The sequence below is a fragment of the Pyxicephalus adspersus genome, chromosome 2 (assembly GCF_032062135.1).
Source record: "Pyxicephalus adspersus chromosome 2, UCB_Pads_2.0, whole genome shotgun sequence".
NCBI classification, from domain to species: Eukaryota; Metazoa; Chordata; class Amphibia; order Anura; family Pyxicephalidae; genus Pyxicephalus; species Pyxicephalus adspersus.
Window position 1 is genome coordinate 140,222,894 of NC_092859.1, and position 27,000 is coordinate 140,249,893.

The window sequence follows — 27,000 nt, forward strand, 5'->3', positions numbered from 1 at the left end:
GACTTTTTAGGAAACATTTCCCCAGCAAAGCACTCCTATAACATAATTTATGTAATTAACACCTAATGTCTAACTTGGTCCTGTCACCTGGAAAGAACGTAAAAAAAATCACCCTTATGGGGGCACAGACATAATAGGGATGTGTACCTTGTAGGGAGAACAGTCATTGTTCCAGAATTCATTAAGCAGAAAAATGGATTTTACAGCAAAATTGATTTCATAGCAAAATTAGTTAAAAATAACTAATTTTGCTAAAACAGAAACTCTCAATTTTACTCACTGAAGTGTTTAGGTGAAATTTTCTTTATTTAGAGGGTGTGCACCTTTTTTGGGAGGGGAGGGTGGGGGTTTGAGAATAATTTAACCTGTTTCATTTTCTGTTCTTTGTATTTGGGTTTTATCCTTTTTATGTGCTTATTTGATCATTATTTTACTACTGTACCTTTATGTTTTATTTATGTTGCTTTTTTTTTATATAGTGGGAAAAATTAGACCAATGAGGAGCAGGTTCAGGATGGGTCAAGGAAGCTTTTTAAGGCTATGTTCACAGTCGGTGAGGTTGTGTTGGGGTTACTGTTTCCTCATGCCTGGTTCTCCCCACAGCAGCCCCATAGAGAAGGAATGGGGGCGGCAGTGAGGGGTTCTAGCACCACTCATTGTCGCCAGCTGTCAAGTGTGCAGATGCTGGTTCTAAGAAACCAGCGTTGCTGTGCGAATGACCTAATGGCTAACAAGGTGTCAAACGCCAGGAGCGACATGAGACTGCTCAACCCCAAAGCAGGTTTGAATCTTCCCCAACCCTGAAAAGTAAATAAAAATGCAGGGCACCCTTAAAAAACACCCCTCCCCGTCAACTCCTAAACATGCCAATAAAATGGTGAAACTTTGTCAAAACATACTGTGTTCTGTCAAAAATGTGGGAAAACTCTCAGTTTTACTTATCCTTATCACCTAGCACAAGAGCAAAGCCTGAAGCACATATGCCATATTTGGATCAAGGGGCGCCAGCCAGAGGAAACAGAATTTGGCAACGTCTTCAGCATTAACCTAGCATAATGATGTATTCCATTTTCATTTTAACCGCAAAAACATTTTTTAACTCATGGAGGGCTTAGAGAAGCACGAATGTACACCAAAGTCATCCCTTTTGTTAGATATGCGTATGAAATCTAAACAAGCTTTTATATTTTAAATTAAATGCATTTGAACATAAAAGATATTTACTTATCCTCTCCTTGAGATAAGTTCCAAGTAGTGACAATTTTTTAAGCAATCTCGTATATCATCACCAATTGCAAGGATGGATATATGCAGAGCCGAGTAGCTAGAATAAAAAGTGGTGGCTGAAATGCAATCGATAGTCAATTAAAACAACCACTAGATCCGTCTCTGTGGGGTTTTGGGCCACTGCCCAGGCCAAGTCATATTCACAGAGTGCTCCAAGGAGAGACAAGATTCCTTTGGCTGGTGCAGAGAGGCCTCTACATTAAATATGGGATTCTGCAAATTAACAATAGGAGAAACAGTATATTCATTTTACAGATGCACACACACATGTTTATATATATATATATATATATATATATATCATTTAATTTGAGTCTAGGCTATGCTTTTTTCTTTGGGCCTATTTAGTTAGAGCATTTATGTTTCATTTAATACTTCTAACATTTGTGTTTACATTGTTTGTGCATTTCACCATTTTTGTATACTTTTTCCACAGCTTTATTTATTTCTACTTGTGTGAAAAGCAAAATATATCCAATGAGAAATAATTTTTGCCACCAGATTACAGAATTTTACCAGTTAACTATGTAATTTGTCAAATGGAAAACCTGGCTGAATTTTTCGAATTTACAAAGCTCATTCTTTGTATCCTCCACACATTCCTTGTTAAGATCCCCCTTCCTGCATTGCTTTTGCAATGCTTTCACATTATTACATTTACCTGCTGTAGATTTTGGAAATTATTGAGCATGTGCCCTTCTCTCTTTCCTACCAGGATGTAGAGCTTGACATCTGCGTAGTAAGTCATTGAATCTAAGCAGTGTGGAGTGGGCATGAGAAGAAGTTCATTAATCCTCTGTAACCTTTGACAAAAACTTAAAAGGTTTACAGGGCTGAAGAAGTGGCAAGAGAGTACAGGGAAGGTAGGTAGCTGTGGGAGGAGAGGTGTACTGTGTAAAGAACCTTATTCTTTGCCATAAAATTGCAAAAATTTTTTACAAACAGCAGGCTAACTTTAAGAAATAGGTGTAATGTAATCCTAATATATTGAGCTTTAAAAAATACAGCCTTATGTTTGTATTTGTTTATATTACAAAAACCTTAATAAAAGAATAAAAAAAAAAAAAATTACAGCTTTAAGCACAATCCCTATAGGTCCGGACTCCGAGTTGTCTCGAGTTGACATTTATTTTGATTATCGTCACAGGATCATTATGGTTGACATATAACTCCATGCACAACCAATACCTCTTGAGCTACTGGGTTAGCAGATTGCGTGTCATAAAGATGGTTAGTCTATACCCCAACCAGCATCACATAATGCCACTTAAAAACCATAAACATCGGCTTACCATATGACACATTTGCCAAAAAGTTTCTTATCCATTCTACAACACTAGCTAATAACTACCCCACCCACTATATATCACTTAGAAATCCATAAAACATTAGTCTTTAAAATTTAGGGGGTCAATATTTACTGGCAATGCTAATTTGGGTTATGACATATGCAATAGGTGTACATTTTGCCTTGTTCACATATTTTAAGGCACAGAAGCCCTGGTTTAGACCAGCATTTCTCAACCAGGGTACCATGGAACCCTAGGGTTTCCATGAGCAATGGCAATTGGTGCCTCTCAGGTCAAGTTTAGTGGCACCAATGATCTTTTTGGCTATGGATACCATTCATCTCTAAATACCTGAAGGTTACTTCAAGGGGCCCCCCCTTGTTAAAGAGGTTGAGAACGGCCAAACTAGACACAGAAACTTTAGAGATTACAGACAACTGTATCATTTTCAGAGCTGGGTAAAGTTAATATATTTTTTATCCATAAAAACTGGAAAACAAAGAAAAACATTTAAAAAAGCATCTCATTGTATTAAAAATGAGCAGATATCCCCCTTGATGCTATTATTTTACAGTGAAGTTTATTGTTTTCATTAGCAGTAAGAACCTGTAAGTGTGATAAAACCATCAGCTTATTTGGTCTTTATATATTAAAATCCAGAGGTGTTTTAACTAAGAATGAAACACAAAGAAGAGTCACAAAAAATCAGCTTTATTTCAGTCCAGGTTTGTTGAGAAGTTTACTAGGATGAGGTCATAAGCACCAAAGATCTATTCCAGTGCCTTGGATAAGGTGTCTGGTCAGCAGTCCCAATGTTCTCTGAGCACATAGTGTTGGGAGATTTGCTGCCAGCACCGGAGATCTAGGAAACGTGTAACTCTTCCCTTCCCAGGCAAACTATGGCAGAAATGATGCTATGGGTCCACATATAAATTTCGTTCTCATAAGTAAGTCCAAGGTATTACATATAGGCTCAAATCTCTTGTGGTGAAATTTAAAAGTCTGAGATGCTCAAGAGTTATTAAGAACCACGATAACAATCAAGTGATAGCTATATTTTGGCAGATTTTCCAGCAGATACAAAGAAGTTTTGGGAGCCATGACTCATAATCTAAAGATTTTAATACAAAATAAGCTGTTCACACTGACAAGAGTTTTGTATTTTTTATAATTGCACTTGTGAGTCAGTGGGGTAAAGCAGCAGGGTTAGTGGGGGAATCACCAAGTGTAAAGATTTACAAATTGGGATAACTTTTGCTTTAATTTCTTTTGTTACCTTTTGATGTTTGTGGCCAAATTCAACTAACAAGCCCTAGGGAGATGGGAGTCAAAAGAATGTATTATTTCTTAAATACGTCCATACTGGAAAATCTTTTATGTTTAGGAGTTTTTTTTCACGGTAATACTGACTGGTTAAGTCATAGCAACAACCCTTTTGTCTGCTTTGAAATAAAAATAATGGGTAACCTTTATAGGTCTTAAATAATGAAGAATAGTCTGAATGGTGCTTGGTTATAATTTGGAGAACAGTTTAGATTTCACTGTATCGGATGAAAGATCTACTTGTGTATGGCCAACATACATAACCAAAAACTCTCTCCATAAAATGGTCCTTCATGCCAACAATTTCATTTCTTGCAGCATACATATTTACAATTCATGAGAGTGGTCAGGTATTCAGCAAATTTTTAAAAACTTTTTTAATTATTTTCTTTAAAAGCGTTCTTTTTGTGTTGTCTAGAACATCCGTGTAATTAGCACTTGCAGGCCAAAAACAGATTATAATAGTAATAATGGTATCAAACATTAAAAAATAATATTGTCATAACTGCAACCTGTTTGATTGCATATTTTAAAGTGTATTATTATGAATAGTTCAAAAAGTTCATTTTGGTAACAGGTCAACTTCTCTATCTCAACGATCTCTAGAAACGTACCATTAACTGTGCCACAATTTTAAATAGAATAAAATGAAGATTTTTTTCATTAAACAGATTTTCTATAACAAAAGTAACTTTAAGAATCCCAGGTGTAGAAATCTCTCTACAGCTATAGAGTGGGTAGTTTCAAACTCATGGAACCCATGGGGCTGCAAAAAAGCCCATATCTAGGGGCTGTATCACAGGGATCAGTTTCCCCACAGGGGCAGATTATTACAATTATTATAACTATTATTTTGCTTTTTTTCTGTAACAGCAGACCTAATTATAAAACAACAAATAACATTCATAAATACATATATGTAGCTTCAAGTGCTTTCCAGAATAGAATATATTTGGAATAAAGTATGATTCCTGAGAAGAGCCATTTTACCCCACAATATTACCTGCTGATATCCAATTAAATATGTTTCAGATGGCCTTATGTGGACTAAAATGGCATTGAATACTGGAGAACATACTGCACAGCAAATGTAATTATGTCTCATATATCATGGTATGTACAGGTTCTTTCACATACGTATTTATGAATGCTGTCAACAGCTTTTATGAACCAGACCTTGAAAAGAAAGAAGTGGGAAAGCAATCTTGATAAGGCAAGCAGTACATAAAAGGTCGCCTTGCTGACAAACCTACCACAAAAAGGTTTCTTGTAAAGCAGAGCATGCAGCAGAAACTGACAAATTGATGTGTCATAAAAATGTCATTTTGTTGCAGTGGTGCCATTTTTGTCGGGCTTGTATGTTGTATTCTCTATCGATTCTAGATTTTTGTATCATTTGGAGTGGAAACATTAAGATTCAAATGTGACTGATGTAGTGTTTTGGAGATTTCTTACAGCGAACTTCAAGTTAAAAGTTACTGTCAGGTAGGGCCTATTGTAGAGGATGCTTTATGTATCTTCTGTCCAAAGCTACTTTTATTTTCCTGCTGAAAATTCTTTTTTTTTTTTGTACACTGCCTGCGTCTATGGCACAGTATAGTGTACAGTACACACAATGTTGTGCATGCTGGCACTTTATGACAAATGCTGGTTGCCCCACCATGGTTTAATAACACTATATAGTGCATCTAAACCTCAAAGACAAAATAATTTTTTTTTCTCTTTATTCCTTTAAGAAAAAAACACTTTTTGTCTCTTCATGTCTACACTTTTTTTCACTATTGTATTTACAAAAACAGTTGGACTTTAAATATGTCTGCCTCCTTTCATTTTAGTTCCATGGTGGATTGATGGGACTAGTAGAATTTAAAAAGTTTTAAGCATTTTTTTATGTACCGAAATTATTCTTAGCCTAATATCCACATCCAAAAACTGGTAAGCTGCAATATATTTTTGTTTCTGTGTTTAGATACACTTTAAAGTGTATTTAAAGTTATTATATTTATTTTCTTTCTTAGTTTTGGATAAAGTAGAAAAGGGTCAGACTCTTTCTCAAGGTTTAATTGCCTTCTGTGTTTCTGGGGAAGATACACCCCTTTCATTTCTCCTGGTGACCGCTGTCACAGAAAGAGAAGGGAAATTAACATTTGAGTTGTCATCTAAGCAATTGATAAGGAAGAAATCTCCAATGGAGGATGAAAATTTTGTATGCTTTGGAGACATTTCCTTTCATTACCATTTTCTTTAAAACAATAGGTAAAAAGAAATCCCCTTAGTGGTGTGGAGACAGCAGCACATATAATGATATAGGTTTTCAGTCTTCCCTGTTCTATACAAAGGAAGAAATCAAATTTTAACTCACATACACTTTGAGGTTTTGTGTAAGGAATTTTAGGCATTGCATCCAATTGCAACACAATAGCAATCCTTTTGATTCTGTTTCAGAAAGATTATATATATATAAACATATATAGTCTTCTATACTTCCCCAATACACATACCCCTGTATTCAGAACACTAGAAGATCTCCTCATTTCACCCTCCTTGCATCATAGATACATATTGAAAGTCAAGGATAGGGCTGTTGAATCTCTTCATTCATAAGTATTTTGAAAGGAGCATCCACCTTCCTGTGGCATTCATGATTCATCCGCAAACACAGAAGTAGAAAAATGTCTTTTTGGAGAAGCCTGTGGGAAGGAAATTAACCTGTAAGATGTTGTTGACAAGGTTGAGGTCTATTTCCAAATACAGGAGGTCCTGGTTGCTCCTGAGGTTTGTTCAGTGAAAGGACAGTAGAAGACGGGACAGTCAGAGATTAGTGGTGAAATAAATATGTATCAACTCAGCAGGTCGAATGTCTGCAGACATTGGGTGGAGCAGCAGTAAGCCACAAAACTGACGGCTGTTCTCCTGTAAAAACAAAGCAGGACATTATAATTAGTATTTTATTAATATTAAGCAAATTCTATTCACTATTATTCCATGTCAATAGTCAGAATTACGTTGACAAATCAGGAAAAAGAGGAAGAAGAATTTATGAAATGCACAGATGAAATGCACAGATAATAAACTGGATGGCAAAATACAACATCCCCTCCTTACCCCTAATGACTGTTCGATAAATCCCTTATTTACCTTTCTACTGGGTTTTTGGCATTGTAAATAACCTTTATTGTGTTTTTCTTAAGATTTTATAAAATGGTCAGCTTCTGGCACCATTAATTCTGGAGCTTTACAGTGGTTTTCAGCCATCGCAAATTATTGGACACTGTTTTATTTCTTGCAGATTTCAAACTACCACATTTTTCAGAATTTAGTGGAAATCAATTAAAAATACCTTTCATTTTAGTTCCGCAGTAATTTTCATTGATTGTTGTTGATAAATAGTTTGGCTTTTAGATGCTCAAAATTAGAAAATAAATGAAAAGAATAAGAATGAAAGGAGTTGTTAGTTAAAGCTTGGACTGTTGCAATTCAACGCTTGCCCTCCCCTTCTTGCTTTCTGTGTGTCTATGTTGAGCATTGAGGATGCCCATCATAATAATTAACCAAAAGGAACTCATAAAGCAAGACTTGGCTCCAACACTAGCTGGAAACGTTATACCTTTGTATGTCAGAATGGCCTGTGATGGGAATGTCTGATTGGCTGTCATGGCTATGTGAACCTTCAAATGCCTGTATTGTCTACCTGCAATAATTTACCTCTCTATCCCCCAATGGCAAAGTCACTTAAAGTGGAATTAGGCACCCAGGTAACACATGTGCACTTACCATATTGTGAAAATATACACAGGATACTTGCACATTATAGCAAACATGGCTTTTTTTTGTCCTTATAAGTGTGGATACATTCCTTATTGCCACCACACAATGCTATACCACTATATTCTCCACTGCTTTTTGCAGACCATTTTGCACTTTCTTTTGCCATTGGGTGGTCAGTGATGATGTAACTTATAGACATGCAGGTTGGCGTTACATTATCTTGGCACCTGCCTTATACTCTCTGCATCTTGGAGAACCTGTGTCGCCCAGTCAGTGTAAAACCTTTTTTTTTCTAATATCATAGCTTCCTAATTTATTTTCCTAAATTTGCCATTAGTTTGAGATACTTCCAAAATAATTTACTGATGGGTGCATTTTCCTGCAGCTGACCGAAATTTTACCTGCTTCAAGCTGATTTTGCATTTACAAAGTCTGTGATAGATTAAAGAAAGTTGAATTCTGATTGGTGGATATGACTATATTGATTGTAATGAGCACATGGCCCGTTAGGATTGTTCTGTGAAACAATCTTATTGATGTGGCTGATGTTGGTACTTTTCAAGCCATCTGTCTCATGTTTCTTGTTCGATGACAAGCAGTGAGTGCAGCCATACAAAGGATTTTTTACCAGTAATCTGACTTCACTAACAATGATTAATACCTGAATACACCAAACAGCATCCAATCAAAGATCATTATATTACCAGGCGTTACTGCTAATTTTACCATCATACAATACAGAATTACAAGTACAGAAATGATCCCGTCTCTAAATTTACCCTTGATGAAGTCCAGCCATAGGGGTCTCCCTCAGAGGAAAGAGCTTTGGATAGACTATAGTAAACATTGACTGACTGCAGCGATGACAATGTCCTAGGGGGCACTGCAGTAGCTCCAGAAGACTTCTGGGTAATGAGATGTGTGACAGACAACTTAAATCTAAACAAATGAAAATATATTGGTTAGTATTAAACAATTCAGTGAAAACAAAAACTTTTCCTATATGTTGAAAACAAATTCAATAAAAACCAAAATATATGAAAGCTTCCAAATTTCTATACAAATATTATGATCCTTATAAGATGACTTCTCTAGACAAAAACTAACCCCCTCTTGCCCCCTAAAACCCACTCCACATGGCATTTACACTTACTTATTTTGCACAAAATCAACAGTATCTATATTGTATCCTTACCTTCTGAAGTAAGAAAAACTTAAATTCACCATTCAGATCATTAATGCGGAGCTAAAACTGCACTTTTTAAAAGCTTTGGATCAGGCAGAGCCCCATTTTCCACAAGGCCACACAGGCCATGGCCTAGGTAGCATGACCTCTAGGGGGTGGCGTTACACCCTCTGTATGTGAAACTACAACCTGCTACTGCTGGATGACAAAATCTACAGTACCAGGAAGCCCAAAGTGAAAGTGATTATACTGAAGTCTTAAAGTGCAGAGATATGTCCATGGTGACATCTATATTGAAGGTATCACTCCTCTCTCTATTCCAGGGTTGTCAAACTCTGGCCCGGGGGTGAAATCTGGCCCCCAACATCCTTTTTTTTGCCCCCCAAAGAAATCCTAAATATGAACTGCAGCTGGCCCGCCGCTGCATTAAAATAGCGCTGCTACTACAATTCCCAGCATCACTCGCGTGTATAGACCAGCGGGCTCTCTCTGCCTATGCGTGGCCCCGCATTGGACTGTTTTATAGATGCAAATAATGCCGAGAATTTTAGTAACGGTGCTATTTCAATGAAGAGGGAGTTTTAACGGCGGGTCACTCATTAGATTTAGCTCCACTTTGGCAGCGTCTAGCATTTCCAGCACTCATCCTCAGCTGTACTTTTCCTTGCTACTCCAAGGCATGGACTTGAATAGTTGGATTTTCATAGAAGAATATTGGTATTATCATTGTTAGCCTATGCAAAAAGGTTACCATTGAAATTTAACTCAGAAGGCTCTTTTTTTATTATAGACTTGTTCCAGATTGAATGTGAAGCAAAACCTCTCTGTTTCCATATGAAAAGGTTTTATATGTAACGAGAAGAAAAAATTTCCACAATTTTTTCAATAAATTTCAAGATTGGCACGCGACTTTGTCTAAGTTTTTTTTTTGGCCCTGGTTGTATTTGAGTTTGACACCCCTGCTCTATTCCATTCTGCCTCCTAATTCCACCCCCCTTCCTTCCCTCTCTCTCTCACCCTCAGTTCCCTCGCTTTCTCTCGCTCTCCCCCGTCTCCCTCCTTCTCTCCATCCTCTCTCCCCTCTTCCTTCCATGCTCTTTTCCCCATCTCCCTCCACCTGTCACCCTCTTTTTCTCTCTCTTTCCCTCTTCTCCCTCAGTCTCTAACCCCTCCCTCCCTCATCTCTTCTTTCTTTCTATCTTCCTCTTGCACTCCCCCCTTTTATTTCTCCCTTTCTATGTTTCTCTACTATTCCTCTCTCGTACCCTCTCTCCCTTCTCATCTCACCTTCTCCCTCTACTTTTTTCTTTCTTTCTTCTCTCTCTCACTCTCCCTCTATCTTTCACCCCTCTCTCTCTTCCTTCCTCTCTCACCCTCCTTCCACTCTCCCTCTCTTTCTCCATCTTCTCTTTATTTCTCTCTTTGAAAGTTTCTCTACTATACCTCCCTCCCTTCTCCCTTCTTCTCTCCTTGTTTCACCCTCTCCCTCTACTTTTTTCCTTTTTTTTTCTCTCTCTCCCCTCTCCTCCCTCTCTCAGGATGACCAAATATCGCATCTAGGTAGAAAAGAAAGAAAAAGATGGTGGCACCCACAATTTTTTTTTTTATCTGGAGTTCAGCATTACATGCCTTATGGTGCCCATCAAAAGTTGTCTGTACTTTTAGTGGCAAGTTGTTTTTGATAAGGTCCTAAACCCAAACATGTATTTTTAATACATCACTACCTTGACTTTGCCGCCAAGTCAAGCAGCGGCACTCCTCTTTCCCTGACCTGCCTTCTAATACGAAGCATACGTAGAAAGCCCTGTTCTACTGTTCCTAATAGTCCCCGGTATCAGGACTTTTTTATTTTAGATACCTGCAGTACAAATTTAAAGTTTTAAAAGAAAGTAAATATAGACAATACTTGGTATGTACTCAAAATTGCTTAGGTAAAAAGAAGGTTTTTCTTAGTGACAGGTTCACTTTGAGGTAATTACAATTCCATTTTAGGAAACAACACCCTGTACTTTGTCAAATTCTCTAAGGCAGTTTTTAGAACTCTGTAGACCACATCTGAGGCACGCTCTGTTTTCCAGATAGTAAAAACATATCCTGCACATCATACACACAGCTATGTCCTTCACCACTTAAGTAACCAGATCTCCCAAGTTACTTTAATGATTTTTAGTCTATGGGCTTTAGTTACCTTGGCACTCGATATGAATTAATTCAAATCAATGTATGTTCATGGACGTATTTCACTGAATTCAGTCCAAATCAAAGATGTTTTTGTGGCTTTTTAACTGGAAGCTGCAAAGCCGTTTCCTATAAAAATGGGTCCCTTTGGAATACTTTGAAATATGGCACACTACTGAGTTTAACTTAGTAACCAAAATTACACTTTGAGTAAATGGATTTGAAGGCCACTGTTTGTTGGTGTTTTGCATTGAAAAAGAAGCATTCAATGACATTAGTTGAAGGACAACTCCTTCATTGACCATCTGTAATATCCAAATTCATCGATAATTAAGACCTGAGCGTGCTATATAACAGGGTTTACTCTTTTTAAGACCGTACTTCTCTTTACTACTATTAGGAATTCAGAAACTGATTTATGGCATATAAATTAGGTGTAAAGTTTCACTCAACCATATACGGACAATGAATGAACATAGGATCTGTTTTTTTTCCTTTTTACATTTCTGTATAGTAAAAATGTTGGCACCCCTTCCCTCATTGTGGCCATGGCAAGCAGGAGGTGTAGAGATCCCATCCCAAGATTCCTGGGGAAATTTAAGAAAACTGCAATAATTCAATCAACAATTATTTACTAAGAAATTATCAATTTTAGCAGAACTTTTAAATTAATAACGAATAACAGAAACATTTTCTTTATTTGAAGGCTCAGATATAAAAACAGTGGCCTTTTAAAGAACACCCATCCTCTTCACAAATCACATGCACTGGGATGAGTTAATCCCCAAGGAATTTGTGTGACAGACATATATACAGAATGAAAACACTTTTTTGCTTTGCATATAAAAAGGCAGCGTTTCTACCTGGTAAGATTGAGCAGAGTGCAGCATGAAGAGAACGCAGTGCCAGCTCCTGTAGAGGCAACACTGAATCACATGGCAATCCAATGGCCTTCACCTCTGCCGGCAGATGGACGCTGAGTGGTCCAGAGGTGAAGGAAAGCAGCTTTGTTTCGGATATGGAAACGGGAGAGCCACAGCTGTTAGGAATAGAAGGAAGGAAACTGTTAAACATAACATTATGAGGTGTCTTTTTTCCTGGAATTCTCTGACAGAGGCATCTAGAGTTCTACAAAACTAAGCCTGCTCTTTATTAGAAAACGTACGCCAAGCTCTTAGCTGGTAGCCATTTCCAATCACTTTGCAATGGAAAATAGTGATCATTCTTTGGCCTAAATCCAAACAGACTTGGTAGAGTTCTAAACAAGAACTTACATGTAAGCCATACAAAGATCCATAATACATTTTCACACTTTGCATTGCAAATAAATGTGAACTCCACATTTGTCGAGGCAACAAATCCCCTACCAGGTGAGCTGGAAAATATTGCAAATATTTTTTTTCAACATTTACAGGATTGTTTTTACCTGCTATATAAATGCAATTGTTCTAAACCTTACAATGTCCTTTTAAAAACTTGTGGCTAGGTAGGAAGGTCTGCTTTCCTTATTACAACTACATACTGTGTTATACATGAAAGAGTCTTAGAAACATTTCTGGTGAAAAATTTCAGGGAATGTCTATATTCTTACTTCTTGCCCTGTTCAGATTTAAAAAAACACTGAGCTAAACGCACAAACAGGAAATAGCATTTCTAAGAGTGTTGTGTTGTGTGTCAGCAAGAAAGCCAAATTACAGTTTTTAGGTAACTTTAAAAAAGCCATGCTGCTTGAGATTACATTGAAAATGTTAATATAAAAACATTAAATTAAAAAATGGTGTGTCTAGGTATAAATATCATACAATATTGTTTCTGAAAGTGGAGCTTTCAAGTACCAATTCAATTATTAGGATCAAATGCTTACTATAGGAAAAAAAATTTAAAGGGTTTTCCAGGCAAAAAAAAAAAAAATTAGGTGAAAAAAGTTAAGATCTTGCTGTTACCAATATTACAACATTCAATGGGAGTAACACATTGGACCTGATTTATTAAAGCACACCAAGCCTGAAGAGGATATACTTTCATTAGTAAAGCTGGGTGATCCAACAAACCCGGAATGGATTTATTCAAAGTAATTTGCATTTTGCTAGCATATGGTATGAATCTTGGACTAGATTCATTCCAGGTTTGCTGGATCACCAAGCTTTACTGATGAAAGTGTATCCTCTCCAGCCTTTGAGAGCTTTATTAAATCAGATCCATTCCCTGGGAGAAAGAAAAGTCTTTCGAATCACAAGATAATGTGTGAAATCGAGATCATGCAACAAGCATCTGGTTCATTCTGTCAAGCTATGTCTTTATTTTAAAAGCTTGTTTATTTTCCAATACAACAATGCACCCTATCATAAAAGGTAATATAAATGCAAATGCCTAAGACCAGGATACTACTATTGTCATTGTGCATACATAAGCTTTTAAGATTGCAAAAATGATCTAATTACACATACATTACAATGTATTTATTGCAGAAGTATTCTTAAAACAAATCCTTTAGAACACTATGTGTAGAAACAGGAATGGCTTACCCGCTACAACCAATCACTTTATTGTAGAGATAGGAAGGGAGCCCCTTCAGCTGAATGTTATTATCCACATACACATATTGCAGCTCTCGAGATCTTCCCAAATCTGAATGCATAATAAAATACAGTTAAAGTTTTCAAAAGTTTAACTCAAAAAAATATAACACTACATAATTCAAGTTAAGAAATGATGAAAAGCTAGTACATTCAAGAAATGCAGTTGTTTTTGGTGTCTCTGTGAACTCCATCCATCAGTTACTATAGAGAACAATGAGTTGTATTAGGCTAATGTAGCCATTCTTATCAAAGGTTTCCTGAAACCCTGGAGTTCCTACAGAAGTTGCCAGGGGTTCCTTCAGCTGTGACTGACTGACTTCACATTTAAATAGTAAAATACAGTTTTGGGGCCAACCCCAACTGAAAGGGCCAGAAGCATGACATCATTGATCTAACTAGCTGTTTTAAAGGAGAGGTAGATGTTCTTCTCATTAACTTCTGCAAACTCATTTTGGCTCAGGTTCCTCAAGACCAGGAAAAATATTTCTGGAGTTCCCTGGGCGTAAAAAGTTTGGGAAAGGTCAGGCTTATGGAAGACTTAAAGATGGCTGTTCTACTGATATCTTGATCTGCTCAATGGTGATGTCTTAGCATAATGCATACAAATATATGCATCAATACAAATATAATACATTTGTTGAGAACTATGTGGATAGGCAGATCTGATTTGTACCATTGCACTGGTCAATACCATCAATATCAAGGTAATATACAAAAGACAATAAAGGGATGATGGCCTTTACAGGGTTTATTAGCTTGGCATATGTTGAGCCTGATTTAATAAAGCTCTCCATGGCTGGACTACACTTTCATCAGTAAAGCTGGGTGATCATTCAAACATTGAATGGATTTCTTAAAAGTAATTTGCTATTTGTTAGCAATGGTTATTAATCCCACCAAATCCATTCTATATTTGCCTGATCACCCAGCTTCACTGATGAAAATGTATCTTCTACAGCCTTGGAGAGCTTTAATAAATCAAGTCCATATTGTCCCTAATTAGTGTAATACATGTGTTAACGTACAAGGAGTCAAATGATAACATATAATGAAAACAGCTCCCATGTGTTCTCTTTAATTGAAGATTACATTCCTATGTACATTTTAAAGCTGTAATAAGAGGGAATATTAGAGTTTAGGACAATACAGAAGCACCCTGAGGAAACTCAGGAGGAACATATAAACCCCATGCAGACAGTACTACTCCTAAAATTTTTACAGATAAAACAGGATAAAGTATTAGCTTTTCCCTGAAAATGGTAAGACATTAATAGAGGTTGTGACCTATCCTAATTATTATTATCAAAGGTTAAAGAAAGATGAATGCTTAGCGTTGCTGGTTTTAATGTCCCCTGTTCACCAGTCCATAAGTTCAGTAAATCTCAGCCAAGCAGAAACATTAATGTCATTTTAGGTAACTACCAGCTTGAGGCTGAAAGGCAGAGAATTCACTTCTTCCAACGCAGAATCTTTTACTATAATGTTCTAGCAGCTTTGATATAACAAAGTCTTAACTTGTGTGTACATATCTTCCGCTCACCCTCAACGGAGAGGCTTTTTTCCTTCTCTTGTAATGTGCTGTCACTCCGCCGGCCTCTTGGCCGTAACTCAACACATTATTTTTTATCACCGCAGCTCAGATGTTGGCAGCTGCAGCTCTATTGTCTGGAGAGCAATGCTTGTGATTTACATTGAACTACAGACAGGACAAGTGCTGATGGCCAAACTCACAAAGTCCAAATATGGCAACTTCTGCTAACTGTGCAGAAGGGACAAAACTGAATGATGTTTGCGTAGAGGCAGCAACTTGCCAAAAGCATAGTGATGAGGTACAAAAGATATTACAGGGAGGAGGCGCAGGTAGTGATAAAAATGACTCATGCATTAACTCCTGGCCTTCAGGGGCTGGCGAGTCACATGTCATGGCTTAAATCCAATTTCAAAGTAATAGAAATTCTCTTTTAACCATTACATGGTGGAAGGCTTTTTTTGCCCTTTTAAAGATGATATTCTTCACCAGTTTTATATAAACTTTACCATACTTAGCTAGATATTTATTTAATAAAAATCTGAAAGTCTGGTACTGATAAATCCAATAAATACTTTATATTTAGGACACAGGATTTATATGGCATCAACATATTAAGCAGCACTGTACATTAAATAGGGGTAGCAAATGACAGACAGATACAGACAGTGACACAGGAAGAGGAGAGGACCCTGCCCAGAAGAGCTTACAATCTAGTAGGTGGGGGAATTAACACACAATAGGAGGGGAGATATGTAGTGATGGGAAGTAGTGAGGGTTTTGTTTCAATCAGTTTTATTAAAAATTTTTAAAAGGCAAAGGAAAGGGAGGGCCGAGGGTCTCCCGGCACACCATTCATAGTGAGGGTTTTAATAGACAGAAGATGAGTAGGCAAGTTTGAAAAGATGTGTTTTAGGGCTTGTTTTAAATAAGCAGAAAGTAGGAGCAAGCCGAATAGGGTGAGGAAGGTCATTCCTGAGAGTCGGGGCAGCTCTAGAAAAGTCTTGGAGCCGTGCGTGTGATGAGGATATGAGGAAGTCTCTAGTAGGTCATTGGAGGAGTGAAGAGAGCGGCTGGGAGAGTATTTTTCTATCAGGTCAGAAAGGTAAATAGGACAAGAACTGTGGAATGATTTGAAGGCAAAGCACAGGAGCTTGAAACTCTTGCTTTTTTTGCTATTCTAGAAAATATTTTTTCATCTTTTTTTAACTTTATTGTCCGATCTCAGTGCTGTTCTACATCTCAAGTCTGCATACAAATGCTCCAGTTACACATCAATACTCTGGACCAGCATCCTGATAGTGACAATCATGGACCATGTCTACGCAATATGTGTTGGTGTGGTCATTGCTTTGGGTGCATACGACAGGTTGACAATGCAGGAACATAGGACCTGATTAACTAAAGCTCACCAAGCCTGGAGAGGATACACTTTCCTTAGTGAAGCTGGATGATCCAGCAAACCTGGAATGGATTTCATAAAAGTTGTTTGATATTTTTTTTGTTGTTTTTAATCCCTCTAGATCCATTCCAAATTTGATGGATCTCCCAGCTTCACCGATAAAAGTGGATCTTCTCCAGTCTTTAATAAATCAGGACCATATTAGGGGGATTGTAAACCTATAACAGAAGTGTCCATTCAAGGTTCTTCCTGGAAGTATCACTAAGTTTATTTAATGAAATTCAGACTGAAAGAAAATCATTATACATTACATACATGTTAAAGCTTCTATGAAATGTTAGTGATTGGTTTTGGATAAAATGTAAGCTGTAACAGCAACTGGTTTCTGATGAGAGATGTAGAGACCCTATGAATAGACATGTATATATATTTTAGTTGTGCGGTGTTTAGTTTGAATTGGTGGCCAGGTATGCTTTATGGGGCATTCTCTGCAAGCTTTAAGGAACACCAAGTAGTTTGCTTTATCAAACAGCAGTATACTTTATTTATACAGGTATGTTTGTTTTTTGTATAACCCTTACACACATTCACAGTACATAGGGACGATAAAAAGTCCCTTCTATACTCACCCAAAGGCAGAGATGCCAGCCGGTTGCCAGCCATGGAAAGTTCATTAAGACTGGCTAGCTGGCACAGGTGGCGTGGAATGCTGCACAGAAAGTTCCTATCCACAGTCAGGTACTGCAGTGACTGGCACAAGTGCAACTTCTCCGGTAAAGTGACAAGGTGATTTGTGGAGAGGTCTAAAGTCTGCAGCTCTTTCAGCTTCCCAATTTCTGCAAGCAAAAGAAAAATATTTAAGTTTCAACATCAGGTAGATAGGCTATTTGTATCACCCTATCTGACAAAAGTGCTTCAAATGTGAAGCACCACCATAAAGTAAAAAAGATTCAATAATGCAAGACAGGAGGCACCTGCTTTTAAAATAGTCTAAAAACCCAGAGCATTAGATAATATCTCCTACACAAGAGTATGATTGCAATATGAAAGGTGCCATAGGCGTGCACTGTAAACGTGAAACTTCTCAGTAAGCAATCTATTATAGTGCAACCTTTGTGAAAGGAATAATGGCACATTTCCTCTTGAATGAAATGAAACGATTGCAAAGATAATATTGTATAATAGTACTGGTACACAAAATAAAAGTCAAATACTTTGTTGTAATGTTTAACCATTTTGATAAATTGTGGAGCAATTAAAGAAAATTTATCTGCCTGAAATACATTTTTTTAATGCATATACATGGAGCTGCACATGATCACCCCACTGCATATGTGCCAGAGTTATGTCATCCTGTCCTGGCAAAGTAAGAGTTACCAATAAACTTTGAAGGTTAGGTTAAATGTTAAGTAACTGGTTAACATTTAAAAGTGTAATGGTTTATGTTCAAGTTGACCTATAGTCAAAATGTAAAGATCTGTTAACTTATAGGGAACATCTATGTTGTAAATGTAAATTGCACCTAAACAGTACCCTTGAAATTCTAAATTTTGGCTTGAATTCCTTAAATACAGCAGGACACTTCCTGTGTTTTGAGATTAATACAATATCAGCTTGGGATATTTTAAAGTTGAAAGAGACATTACAAATTACATTTTTACATAAAACATATTCCCATTAAATTCCGTTCTTAACGCTTAGTTAACTAATTTTAGTCCGACTGTGTATCTTACTTGACTAGTTCACTATTAGGTGAGGAGAGTCACCTTCCTTTCTAAAATTTGTCTAGACTAAGCCCTTCATTCCCATCATGAGAAATGGGATGGGGCACATTTGCATTATTAAACTTGTAATACTATTTATATTTATGTTACCACTGTATTGTATGATACACAATATATATTTTCTGGCCATAACAAAACCACCTCTTTATCTATCTTCTTCTCTTATTCTTTTTCTTTTTTTTTTTTCTAATATTGACTTTTTTATTTTCATTTCTCTTGTGTTACCTTTTCAAAAATATGGGCCAAATATACAAAAATGTATACTTTAAAAATCAAACACTAACAGAAGAAATTCTTTGCAACTTTTTTGTCTATAGATACTAAATGAGTTTAAATCTTTTTTTGAAAAAAAAAAAAGAATATTGCTAAGAAAGCCTACTATTTCTAATAATGCCTAATTCATTTTCTAATGAAGCCTAATTTTCCTAAAAATGATAGGTAATGATGATGTCATAAAAACAGGCTCAGAGTGGAAATGTAAAACTTGCTCTGGTCTGTAGGAGGTATAAAAAGTACAATAGCTTAAGTGGTTAAATGTGTAAAAAACCTAAGCATGTACAGGGCTACAGAAAGTTAAACAATATTTAGATGACTTCAGTAATAAAGGAGAATAGCAGACAGGAAAATGTTTATAAGTAGCTTACATAATGTCAGATGTTGCTCACTTGCTGTTTCTATCTGTGAAACATAACTATGCCCATGTACTTACTATAAACATTTACAAACTGGTTCAATGAATTTGAGGTGCGTGTATCTAACTGCTGATGAAAAATTGTTTTACAGCTGGGTAGAACAGCATTGTGTAGAATGATGAGTTACTTGTCCCAGATGCACTGAAAATGCATTTTGCTGATACAAGTTAGGTAAATATTTTCTTTATATTTTTTTGGTAGCAGATTCCAACAAACAATAGAAAAAGGTTTAAAATATTTCCTTGTCTTATGTAATCACGGAGCATATCCCATATACAATGACTGTATACGCACAGGTATTGCTTACCTGGCGGGAGGAACTTTAATCGATTGTTGGTCAGTCGTAAATGGCGCAGTGATTTAAGTCTCCCAATGTCAGGACACAAGATTTCTAGAGCATTGTCACTCAAGTCCAAGGACTGCAGCTTTACCAGAGAACCAATGGCTGTCAGAAAGAGACAAGCATAACACTAACTATGCATATAAAGAGTTATTGGCAAATCAACATATGGAAGTATCAAGTATCTTACTTATTCCAGGAAGGGTTAAATAATCCCTTGAAATAACCACACAATACAATAAGAACAAATATCTTTCCTATTCTCTTTTCTTTACTAATATTTACAGCTCCTGCCACCTTTGCTGGTGCTAAACACAATCCCCAGTGGATGGAGCTCCTGTCTTTGTTCAGCTAATCCAGCAAGTGAGCTGTCAGCCTGGCTGAACAGTAACACAATGACAGGAGCTTGGCCCAGTGCGATCTCCTGACTGCCCTCTCACCTTCAATACCAAAATTTGGTAAGAATTTAAATGTTGGGCAGGGGATCAATCCTTGCAAAGCCTCTGGCTGGGAGGCCAAGATCACTTTTTTTGCAAAGCTCTTAGCTGGGAGGCTATGGTCACTATGGCTGGAGCATCTCACATGACTGTATTTATGAATTGCAATTTATTAATATATATATATATATATATATATATATATATATTACACAGGTAGTCCCCGGGTTAAGAACATGCGACATACAGACGGCTCATACATACACTCGCTTGTGTGCAGGACGGAGGCTTGAAGGGGGGATGGGGCGGTTTGCATGACTTGCAGAAGTCTTTTGCTAAACACAGCTGAGGTTGTGGGTGATCTTAGGAGGGTGAGCTCTTTCTGAAACCTTTTGTAACTCTTTAATGACCAAGACAATCTCTGCAGTTGTTTCTTTTTGTACATCAAAGTACAGCTTGCTCCAGAAGTTTATAAATGTCTAGGCTCCATAACATTTTTTTTTTGTTTTTTGCTTTGTTTGTGATTAACTCACAGTGAGGATTTTATACAATAACTGACACCACGTTGCCTATAAATATGTTGAAACAAACATCTGTCCTAATCACATTTATTAAAATAATGTACATGTTCCTGACTTACATACAAATTCAACTTAAGAACAAACCTTCAGTCTCTATCTCGTATGTAACCCAGGGACCACCCGTATAGCTTTTAGGAAAATCATAGAACAAGATGATGATGATGATTCAATCAGCTTATACTACTACAAATGAGACACTCACCTTCTGGGACAAAGACAATGTTATTGGAGTGCAGATACCTTTATAAACAAAGACAAAAAAAATAACAGCTGTTACCCTGAAGGATTTCTACTAGGACATCAATTTCCAGACACGGTAATACACTTGAAGCATCAAGGGCAAAGCACAGATACTGCAAATTAGACAGAGGCAGGCAAGCTGAATTAATGCCTATGTTTTGCTTAACCTTTTCCTATTCTTGCACATTGCTTTGCAGGAAATATAAATTTATTCAAACAACACCATGACATACACAAAGTAATGTGTGTATAGGAGGGGGGGTTAAAGACTCCAATTCATTTTAGCGTATATTCCAAAATGTAATAAAAAAAAAAAGGAGGAGTAAGTAGTAAGCAAGTATGTGCTACACAGATCAACCAGTGTATCAGTGCTGGTGAAGAGAAGCAAGATATATGCCAGCATAAAACATCACAATTCTGCAAAACTATTTACAATATCATTTAGTCATTCTACCTTTGTTTTTACATTTAGAGCCTCCTAGGCTTATGTTAGCATTTAGCCCTTGAAATTGTTTTTTTTTTTTAATTTCCTGGTTGCTGGAGGGCATACACACACTGCTCTTGTACGTCCTATCTGTGTGCAGACACTGTGCCCATCCTGATACCCAGGGAGCCTCACACCTTTGTGAAGAGCATATTGAAGGACCAGTGTCTGGGATCTGGCTGGCTTCCTGCTGGCGGCTGTGCCATGCTCAGATACTCAATCTTGCCTGCCCTTCACTCGCCCTGGGATCGGACAAACTCACTGATGTCTGTCCCACCAGGCTGAAGGACAGCCTGTGATGACCAGAAACCTTGCCTAGTTGCAAATGAACCTTTGGCTAGCTAATTGATTAACTCATACATCAATAATATATATATATATATATATATATTTATTTATTTATGTATTGCAAAAAAGTGCCTGATAAATCACATGTAAGTCTTATACAGCAGCATTGAAATCTGGTGCAGAATGCCCCCATATAAAGAAATAACCTACATAAGTTATTTCTCTACATACAATAAATGTATATTGTAATGATGCCATTGTCATTTGTAACTGACATTAAGTAGTTTCAAAAAATAACTGACATTCAGTGAAAAGTAAAGAAAAATTAAACCTAATTATCCCCCATTTACTGTCATAACTCAACTAGCCTTCCTTGTGGAGTTGTGGAGTTGTGTAGTTTTGGAGATCCAAAGTACTACAGTCCAAAGATTGTATCTACAGTCCTAGATCCTTCTGTTGCCTATGCAGTATAGCCCCATGTACCGCCATAAGACTCGCCTATATCAGCCCAAGTCCACAGGACTGTACTGCGCAGGTGTGGGCTGGCAAAAAAAAAATCTGCAGGACCATGGCACTTTAAATCTTGTTAAATATGCAACTCTGGATTGAGATTGGTTAGACAAGGAGGCAAGCAGCCTGTTTGTACAGTCGTTTCTCCTAAATGTTCACTAAAAAAAAAAAAACACATACTGTTTCTGTTAATGGTAATTTAAATTGGAAGCATTACAGAAAAAGTCTATCGAGTCACTGTGCACTAAGAGCGATTCTGATAAAGACCCTGTCCTCTAGATCAGTCTTTTACACCCTTTTTTGAGCCATACCACTTTTTTTTCATTGAAAAAATTCTGCGGCACACCACAAATGAAAAATGTTACAAAATGACACTCTGTAGCTAAATCTCTTGTCTCTAAGAATAAACATGGCAATTAGGCTACCTACTGCCACCCACTGACATGGAAGAATATTACAATACTCTGCAAGTCACTACAGCACATTCAACAATGGTAATGAGTAATGAACATCTCTCACGGCACACTAGTGTGCCGTGGCCAGTGGCTGAAAATCACTGCTCCAGATCAGTGGTCCCCAACCTTTTTGACAGCAGGGCCCAGTAACACAGAATAAAGTATGTACAGCTTACACTATTCTGTTATTCTCAGCAGCTTGGCCTCCTGTCAGCACACTAGCTGAGAATAGCTGAGTAGTGTAAGAGAGCTGGTGTGCTGTCAGGTGGCAGAGCTGCTGGGAATGGCAGAGAAGTGTAAGCCTTACATACATTGCTCTGCTATTCTCAGGAGCTCCGGTGTAAGCAGTGTGAGGGGAGCCGCCATTGCTCCCACTGGTTGCGCTTCTGCTGTCACACTGTCACTAGCTTTAGAGCAGCTTTAGGGCTGCTGGTGCTACCGCTGCCTGCGCTCCTGCTTCCTGTCATTTGCAGCCCCTAACTCACCAGCCACTGACTGGCATCGGTTGGGGAACTCCGCTCTAGAAAATCATATAGTGAAAACACTCCTCCAGCCTTGTACAAGTTAAGCAGGACAAGTTGAAGATGATTTCTTCTGTAAACAAAGAAGGTAAACTTTTTTTTTTTTTTTTTGAGATTTGTATAGAGGATTGGAACCCTTGTCAGGTCTTAAAGCTCTCTGGTGTCCCTTACAGGACACCAATAAACGTCATTGGTAAAGAAAGTCCAACGCAAATCCAAAATTTTGTGTTGGTACCAGAACAAAAATACAGGTACAATGGAAACAATTTTTCCCATGACAAAGGTCCAAAAGGAGATTTTCCTCAACTTAAATGTATCCTTTTACTTCTCATTTTCTGCTGAGTCTACAGGAAGTGAAAGAAAATCTCCTTAATGAGGCACAGATAATTTAAAAAAACTGACAGCTGTTTAAACCCTTCCCTCCATTTAAAAAAAAAAACAAAAGCTTTTGGCTTTAGGTATACTTCACTAATTACAATTTGGCAGCACAATGACTGGTAATTGCTATTTGTTTTAATCAAAATCACTGATATAATGATAACAGCATGCTTTTCTACTTCCATAGCAAGCTAGCAGCTTGAATTAAAGTAGATCTAAACTTAATCAATACATTTCCTTAAAGTTTTAATGTTATTCCAAAAGTTATTTTATTTTTAAATATGCAGTTTACATAAAATAATAATACGCAAAAATCAAAATAATATCTGGTGATGCGACATTAGAATCTTTGTTCAAATTCTTCCTGTTACGGGGTAAAAACCTTCTCCCATGTGTGTTTCTGCATTATTAACCTGTCTATATTACTAAAAGTGACGGTGCTGCTTTTGGGATAGGGTTCAGATCTGCGTTAAGTGCAGTGCTTATCATGGATCTTCGTTTAAGTATCAGCATCACCCTGAGAAACAAAATGCAAATACTGAGTTGAGAATCAAAAGTTAATCGATGACCCGTGCATAATGCTGAAAAATTAGGTATACAACCTGGGTAATCCAGTAAATTCTAGGTTTGCTGGATCACCCAGGTTCCCTATGATAGTCTATCTTCTCCAGTCTTGGAGAGTTTTAATAAATCAGGCCCATTCTGTGAGCACTGCTTGGTTCTTTTAGCGTTTTCTGCAAGCTGGATAAGAGCCAGAGAATCATTGTCACCCACTGCCTTTCATATCACAGAACCCTGAGAGCAGCACTTGCTCTAAGCTATTATGCTGATCACAGGGGAACAGCGAAATAAAACAAACTGCTGTAAAATTTATGAAGCATTGTATAATTTATCATAATGTTTACTTGGATTTAACAGTTACCTCTGGTTAAAAGCATTTCAGAAAATATAATGTATAGAAGCCAACCAAAGAGGGGGAATGTTAACAAAAAAAAAAAAAAAAGTTGGAAGGATGAGAAACAAGGTGAGCACACAGGTAGTGTTCTGCTGCCCTCCAGTGAAAATATGAGAATATTGCATGCAAGAAAATAACTTACAATTCAACAAGGTTTGGAAGCTTCTGGGCGAGATTTTCTGGCTGCAAAATAAAAAAAGTAGTAGTTTATACACATTTCTGCATTGATGAAAAATACACTTATATGACATTTATATGGGTGAGGGAGAAAAACATTTTGCAGAAAATATTCATCATTTTGTATTTGTCATTTCTATTTTAACATTTATTCTTGGGATCTTTAAGGTCTCAATGACATTGGATGCAAAAGGCGACGACGATCAAGACTGAATGGGAGTGCAGAGCCTCCTGGGATACATATGTCACGCATCTCAGGAGGCTTTGGCTGCTCCTTCTGCGCATGTCTGATCTCGGGCAAGTGTAGAAGGGGCATTTTTTCCACTAAGATGAAAAAGATGCCAATGTAACGCATGTGCAGTGAGATCGGCTCTCTTTTTATTCCCCCTTTACAGCGAGCTATGTCACCTGATCTCGCACCTTTGCAGTGCAAGATCGGGTGACGTACCAAGAAGAAGACAGAAGAGAAGACTGAAGATAGCAAGAAAGAAAGATTTAGATAGCAAAGATTTCCAGGACAGCGCAAGACCCGAACAAAAAATTGTTTTTGGATACTGTACTGCATTTATGCTGAGTATTTCTGCATCTTGTTATTTATGTTCATTCTGTTATGTTTTTACCCTCTGCTTCTTTCTATAAAATTTGTTAACGTTTCCAATAAAAATAAAAAAAAAAAATAAGGTGTCTACCAAAACTTTATCACAAATTCTTGATCCAATATTAATTCTAACATTTAAAGATCCAATTATCAAAGGGACAGGAAATGTTTTTTTTTTCTGCAGGAAAGATATTTATTGTGTATGAACTCAATTGGCTGGTGCCTGGGATGGTGTGGCATTGGTATAGGAGGAATTATAATGCTTTCTTGTGCTTACAATAGTGAACTACCTAAGAGTTAGGCTAAATACAAAAACATGGAATACTGAATACATGTATTGTGGATGTACAGGTAGACTTGTGTCTGGTCCTTGTGAGCATCTTGTGTCCTCCTTCCCACACTCATTTGGGTTGGAGTGATCTGATAAGAAGAAAGTTATGGCTGGTATGCCCTGATGGGTCATTAAACAGAAATCAGCTGATAATATAAAAAATATAAATTTCATATAAATGAGTGCATGTTTTTAACTTTATGGTACAAAAAGATGTGTGGCCAAAATGAGTCAGCAATGGTCATGTAACAATTTGATAGGTTGAGATCATGTATAATTAACTATGAATATCAAAGATTTGAGAGCTGACGCTGACATTTTCTGGATTGGCAGAAAGCAATGCCAGCTTCTCCCTGCCTGACTCTTCCTAGTTCGAGGATATGACAACGGGCACTGCCTGGGGTAAACTGAGCCATGCGATCTTGTTGCTGGTACTCTTGCTGTTTTGGACTAATTGCACGCATCTAACAAGGGTGAGTACTAACTTTTAGTGTTTTGTGTTGTAGTTTTCCAGAAACTTGTAGTTCAACAAATATTTCTCCCTTTTTTATTGGATACTTTGAGACTTTTATTTACACATCTCCCCTTTTTATCCACTACTAAGGTATGGCTGAGGGTCATTATGGGTATGGGAGGCTTATCAGTTTGGCTCTTACTTAACATTCGGTAACCCCCCATTATTACTCCTTCACTGAGGTACCAAATAGATTATGCAAAGATACCATTAACATGATTTTGAAGATCCAAAGCTTTGTTTGGTTGTCTGCTTTTGTATAATGTCCACAGCTGCAGCACCTTTAATATTTAGTCCATATCTACAATAAAGGACCAAAAGATCTGCATTGAGAGGACCCTGGGGACCCAGCTATAACCCAGAGTATCTAAGTGAAAAAGGCACATGCTGGCAGATGAAAGAGCATGAATGAAGCAACTAAAATTCCAATACAGGTGCCCCCAGGCAAGTATTTAACCATTGCAGTGTGGGGGTAGCTGCAGCAAATGGGTATTTTTTAAAAAAATGTTTTCAATACCCTGGATTTCAGTTTTAACCAAAAGATGGGGAAGAAAACAGCTGCAAAAAAATAGAAATTGAACATTGTCCCTGCTGTGTAACTTACCCTAGCAAATACAATTAACAAAAAAGTCCACAGCCAAGAAAGGAGGTTACCCCAAAACTAAGTGAAAAAATGGTTTCCTGTCAGCAGTCCTCGTACTAAATAAAGGAAGTGCTGAAGGGCTATTTCCCGGCTCATTGACCAAAGAAATTGTAGTTAAAAATTGAAACACTTTGAAAAATAAAACCTTGTACAACATATGCAGCTCAGTTATAAGCATATACTGCAATGAATTTCAGCACAACTTCTTGCAACTTTATCCCTCACTCTACATTGCTGTAAAGGGACTGAAAATAGTGGCTCCCATGTCATAATTTATTCATGCTTGTATTTGAAGATTACACTAAATGTATAAAAAAACTGAGCTTTTATCTTTTGTGTCCTTTAAATCTGCAGGGAGTTTACCAATGTTGTGTCCTGTGAGAAAAATAACCTTGCAGCACTTGAGAACTGTGTGCGTTCCCAGTTCTCAGAATTGCTGGCAATCAGAAATATTATTCATATAAATGTTGTCTAATTATCTAATGCATGCCATCACTGCTAAACTTGGGTGTGTTTACGGTAAGATTAATTT

General features: G+C 37.2%; 1 protein-coding gene across 2 annotated transcripts in view; it reads right to left on the reverse strand.

The window, feature by feature from the left end:
* Window positions 1-3,271: 3,271 nt before the first annotated feature.
* LRRC28 (leucine rich repeat containing 28) overlaps window positions 3,272-27,000 on the reverse strand; it is a 36,972-nt gene continuing 13,243 nt past the window's right edge. For both annotated transcript variants that reach the window (XM_072402666.1, XM_072402667.1), the window contains exons 3-10: window positions 24,348-24,388; window positions 20,577-20,614; window positions 19,324-19,461; window positions 17,170-17,376; window positions 13,557-13,659; window positions 11,895-12,070; window positions 8,447-8,606; window positions 3,272-6,812 (exon numbers count right to left, since the gene is read on the reverse strand). In XM_072402666.1, the coding sequence (XP_072258767.1) occupies window positions 6,740-6,812; window positions 8,447-8,606; window positions 11,895-12,070; window positions 13,557-13,659; window positions 17,170-17,376; window positions 19,324-19,461; window positions 20,577-20,614; window positions 24,348-24,388 (936 nt within the window). In that variant the 3' untranslated portion in view covers window positions 3,272-6,739. The remainder of the gene's footprint in view (window positions 6,813-8,446; window positions 8,607-11,894; window positions 12,071-13,556; window positions 13,660-17,169; window positions 17,377-19,323; window positions 19,462-20,576; window positions 20,615-24,347; window positions 24,389-27,000) is intronic.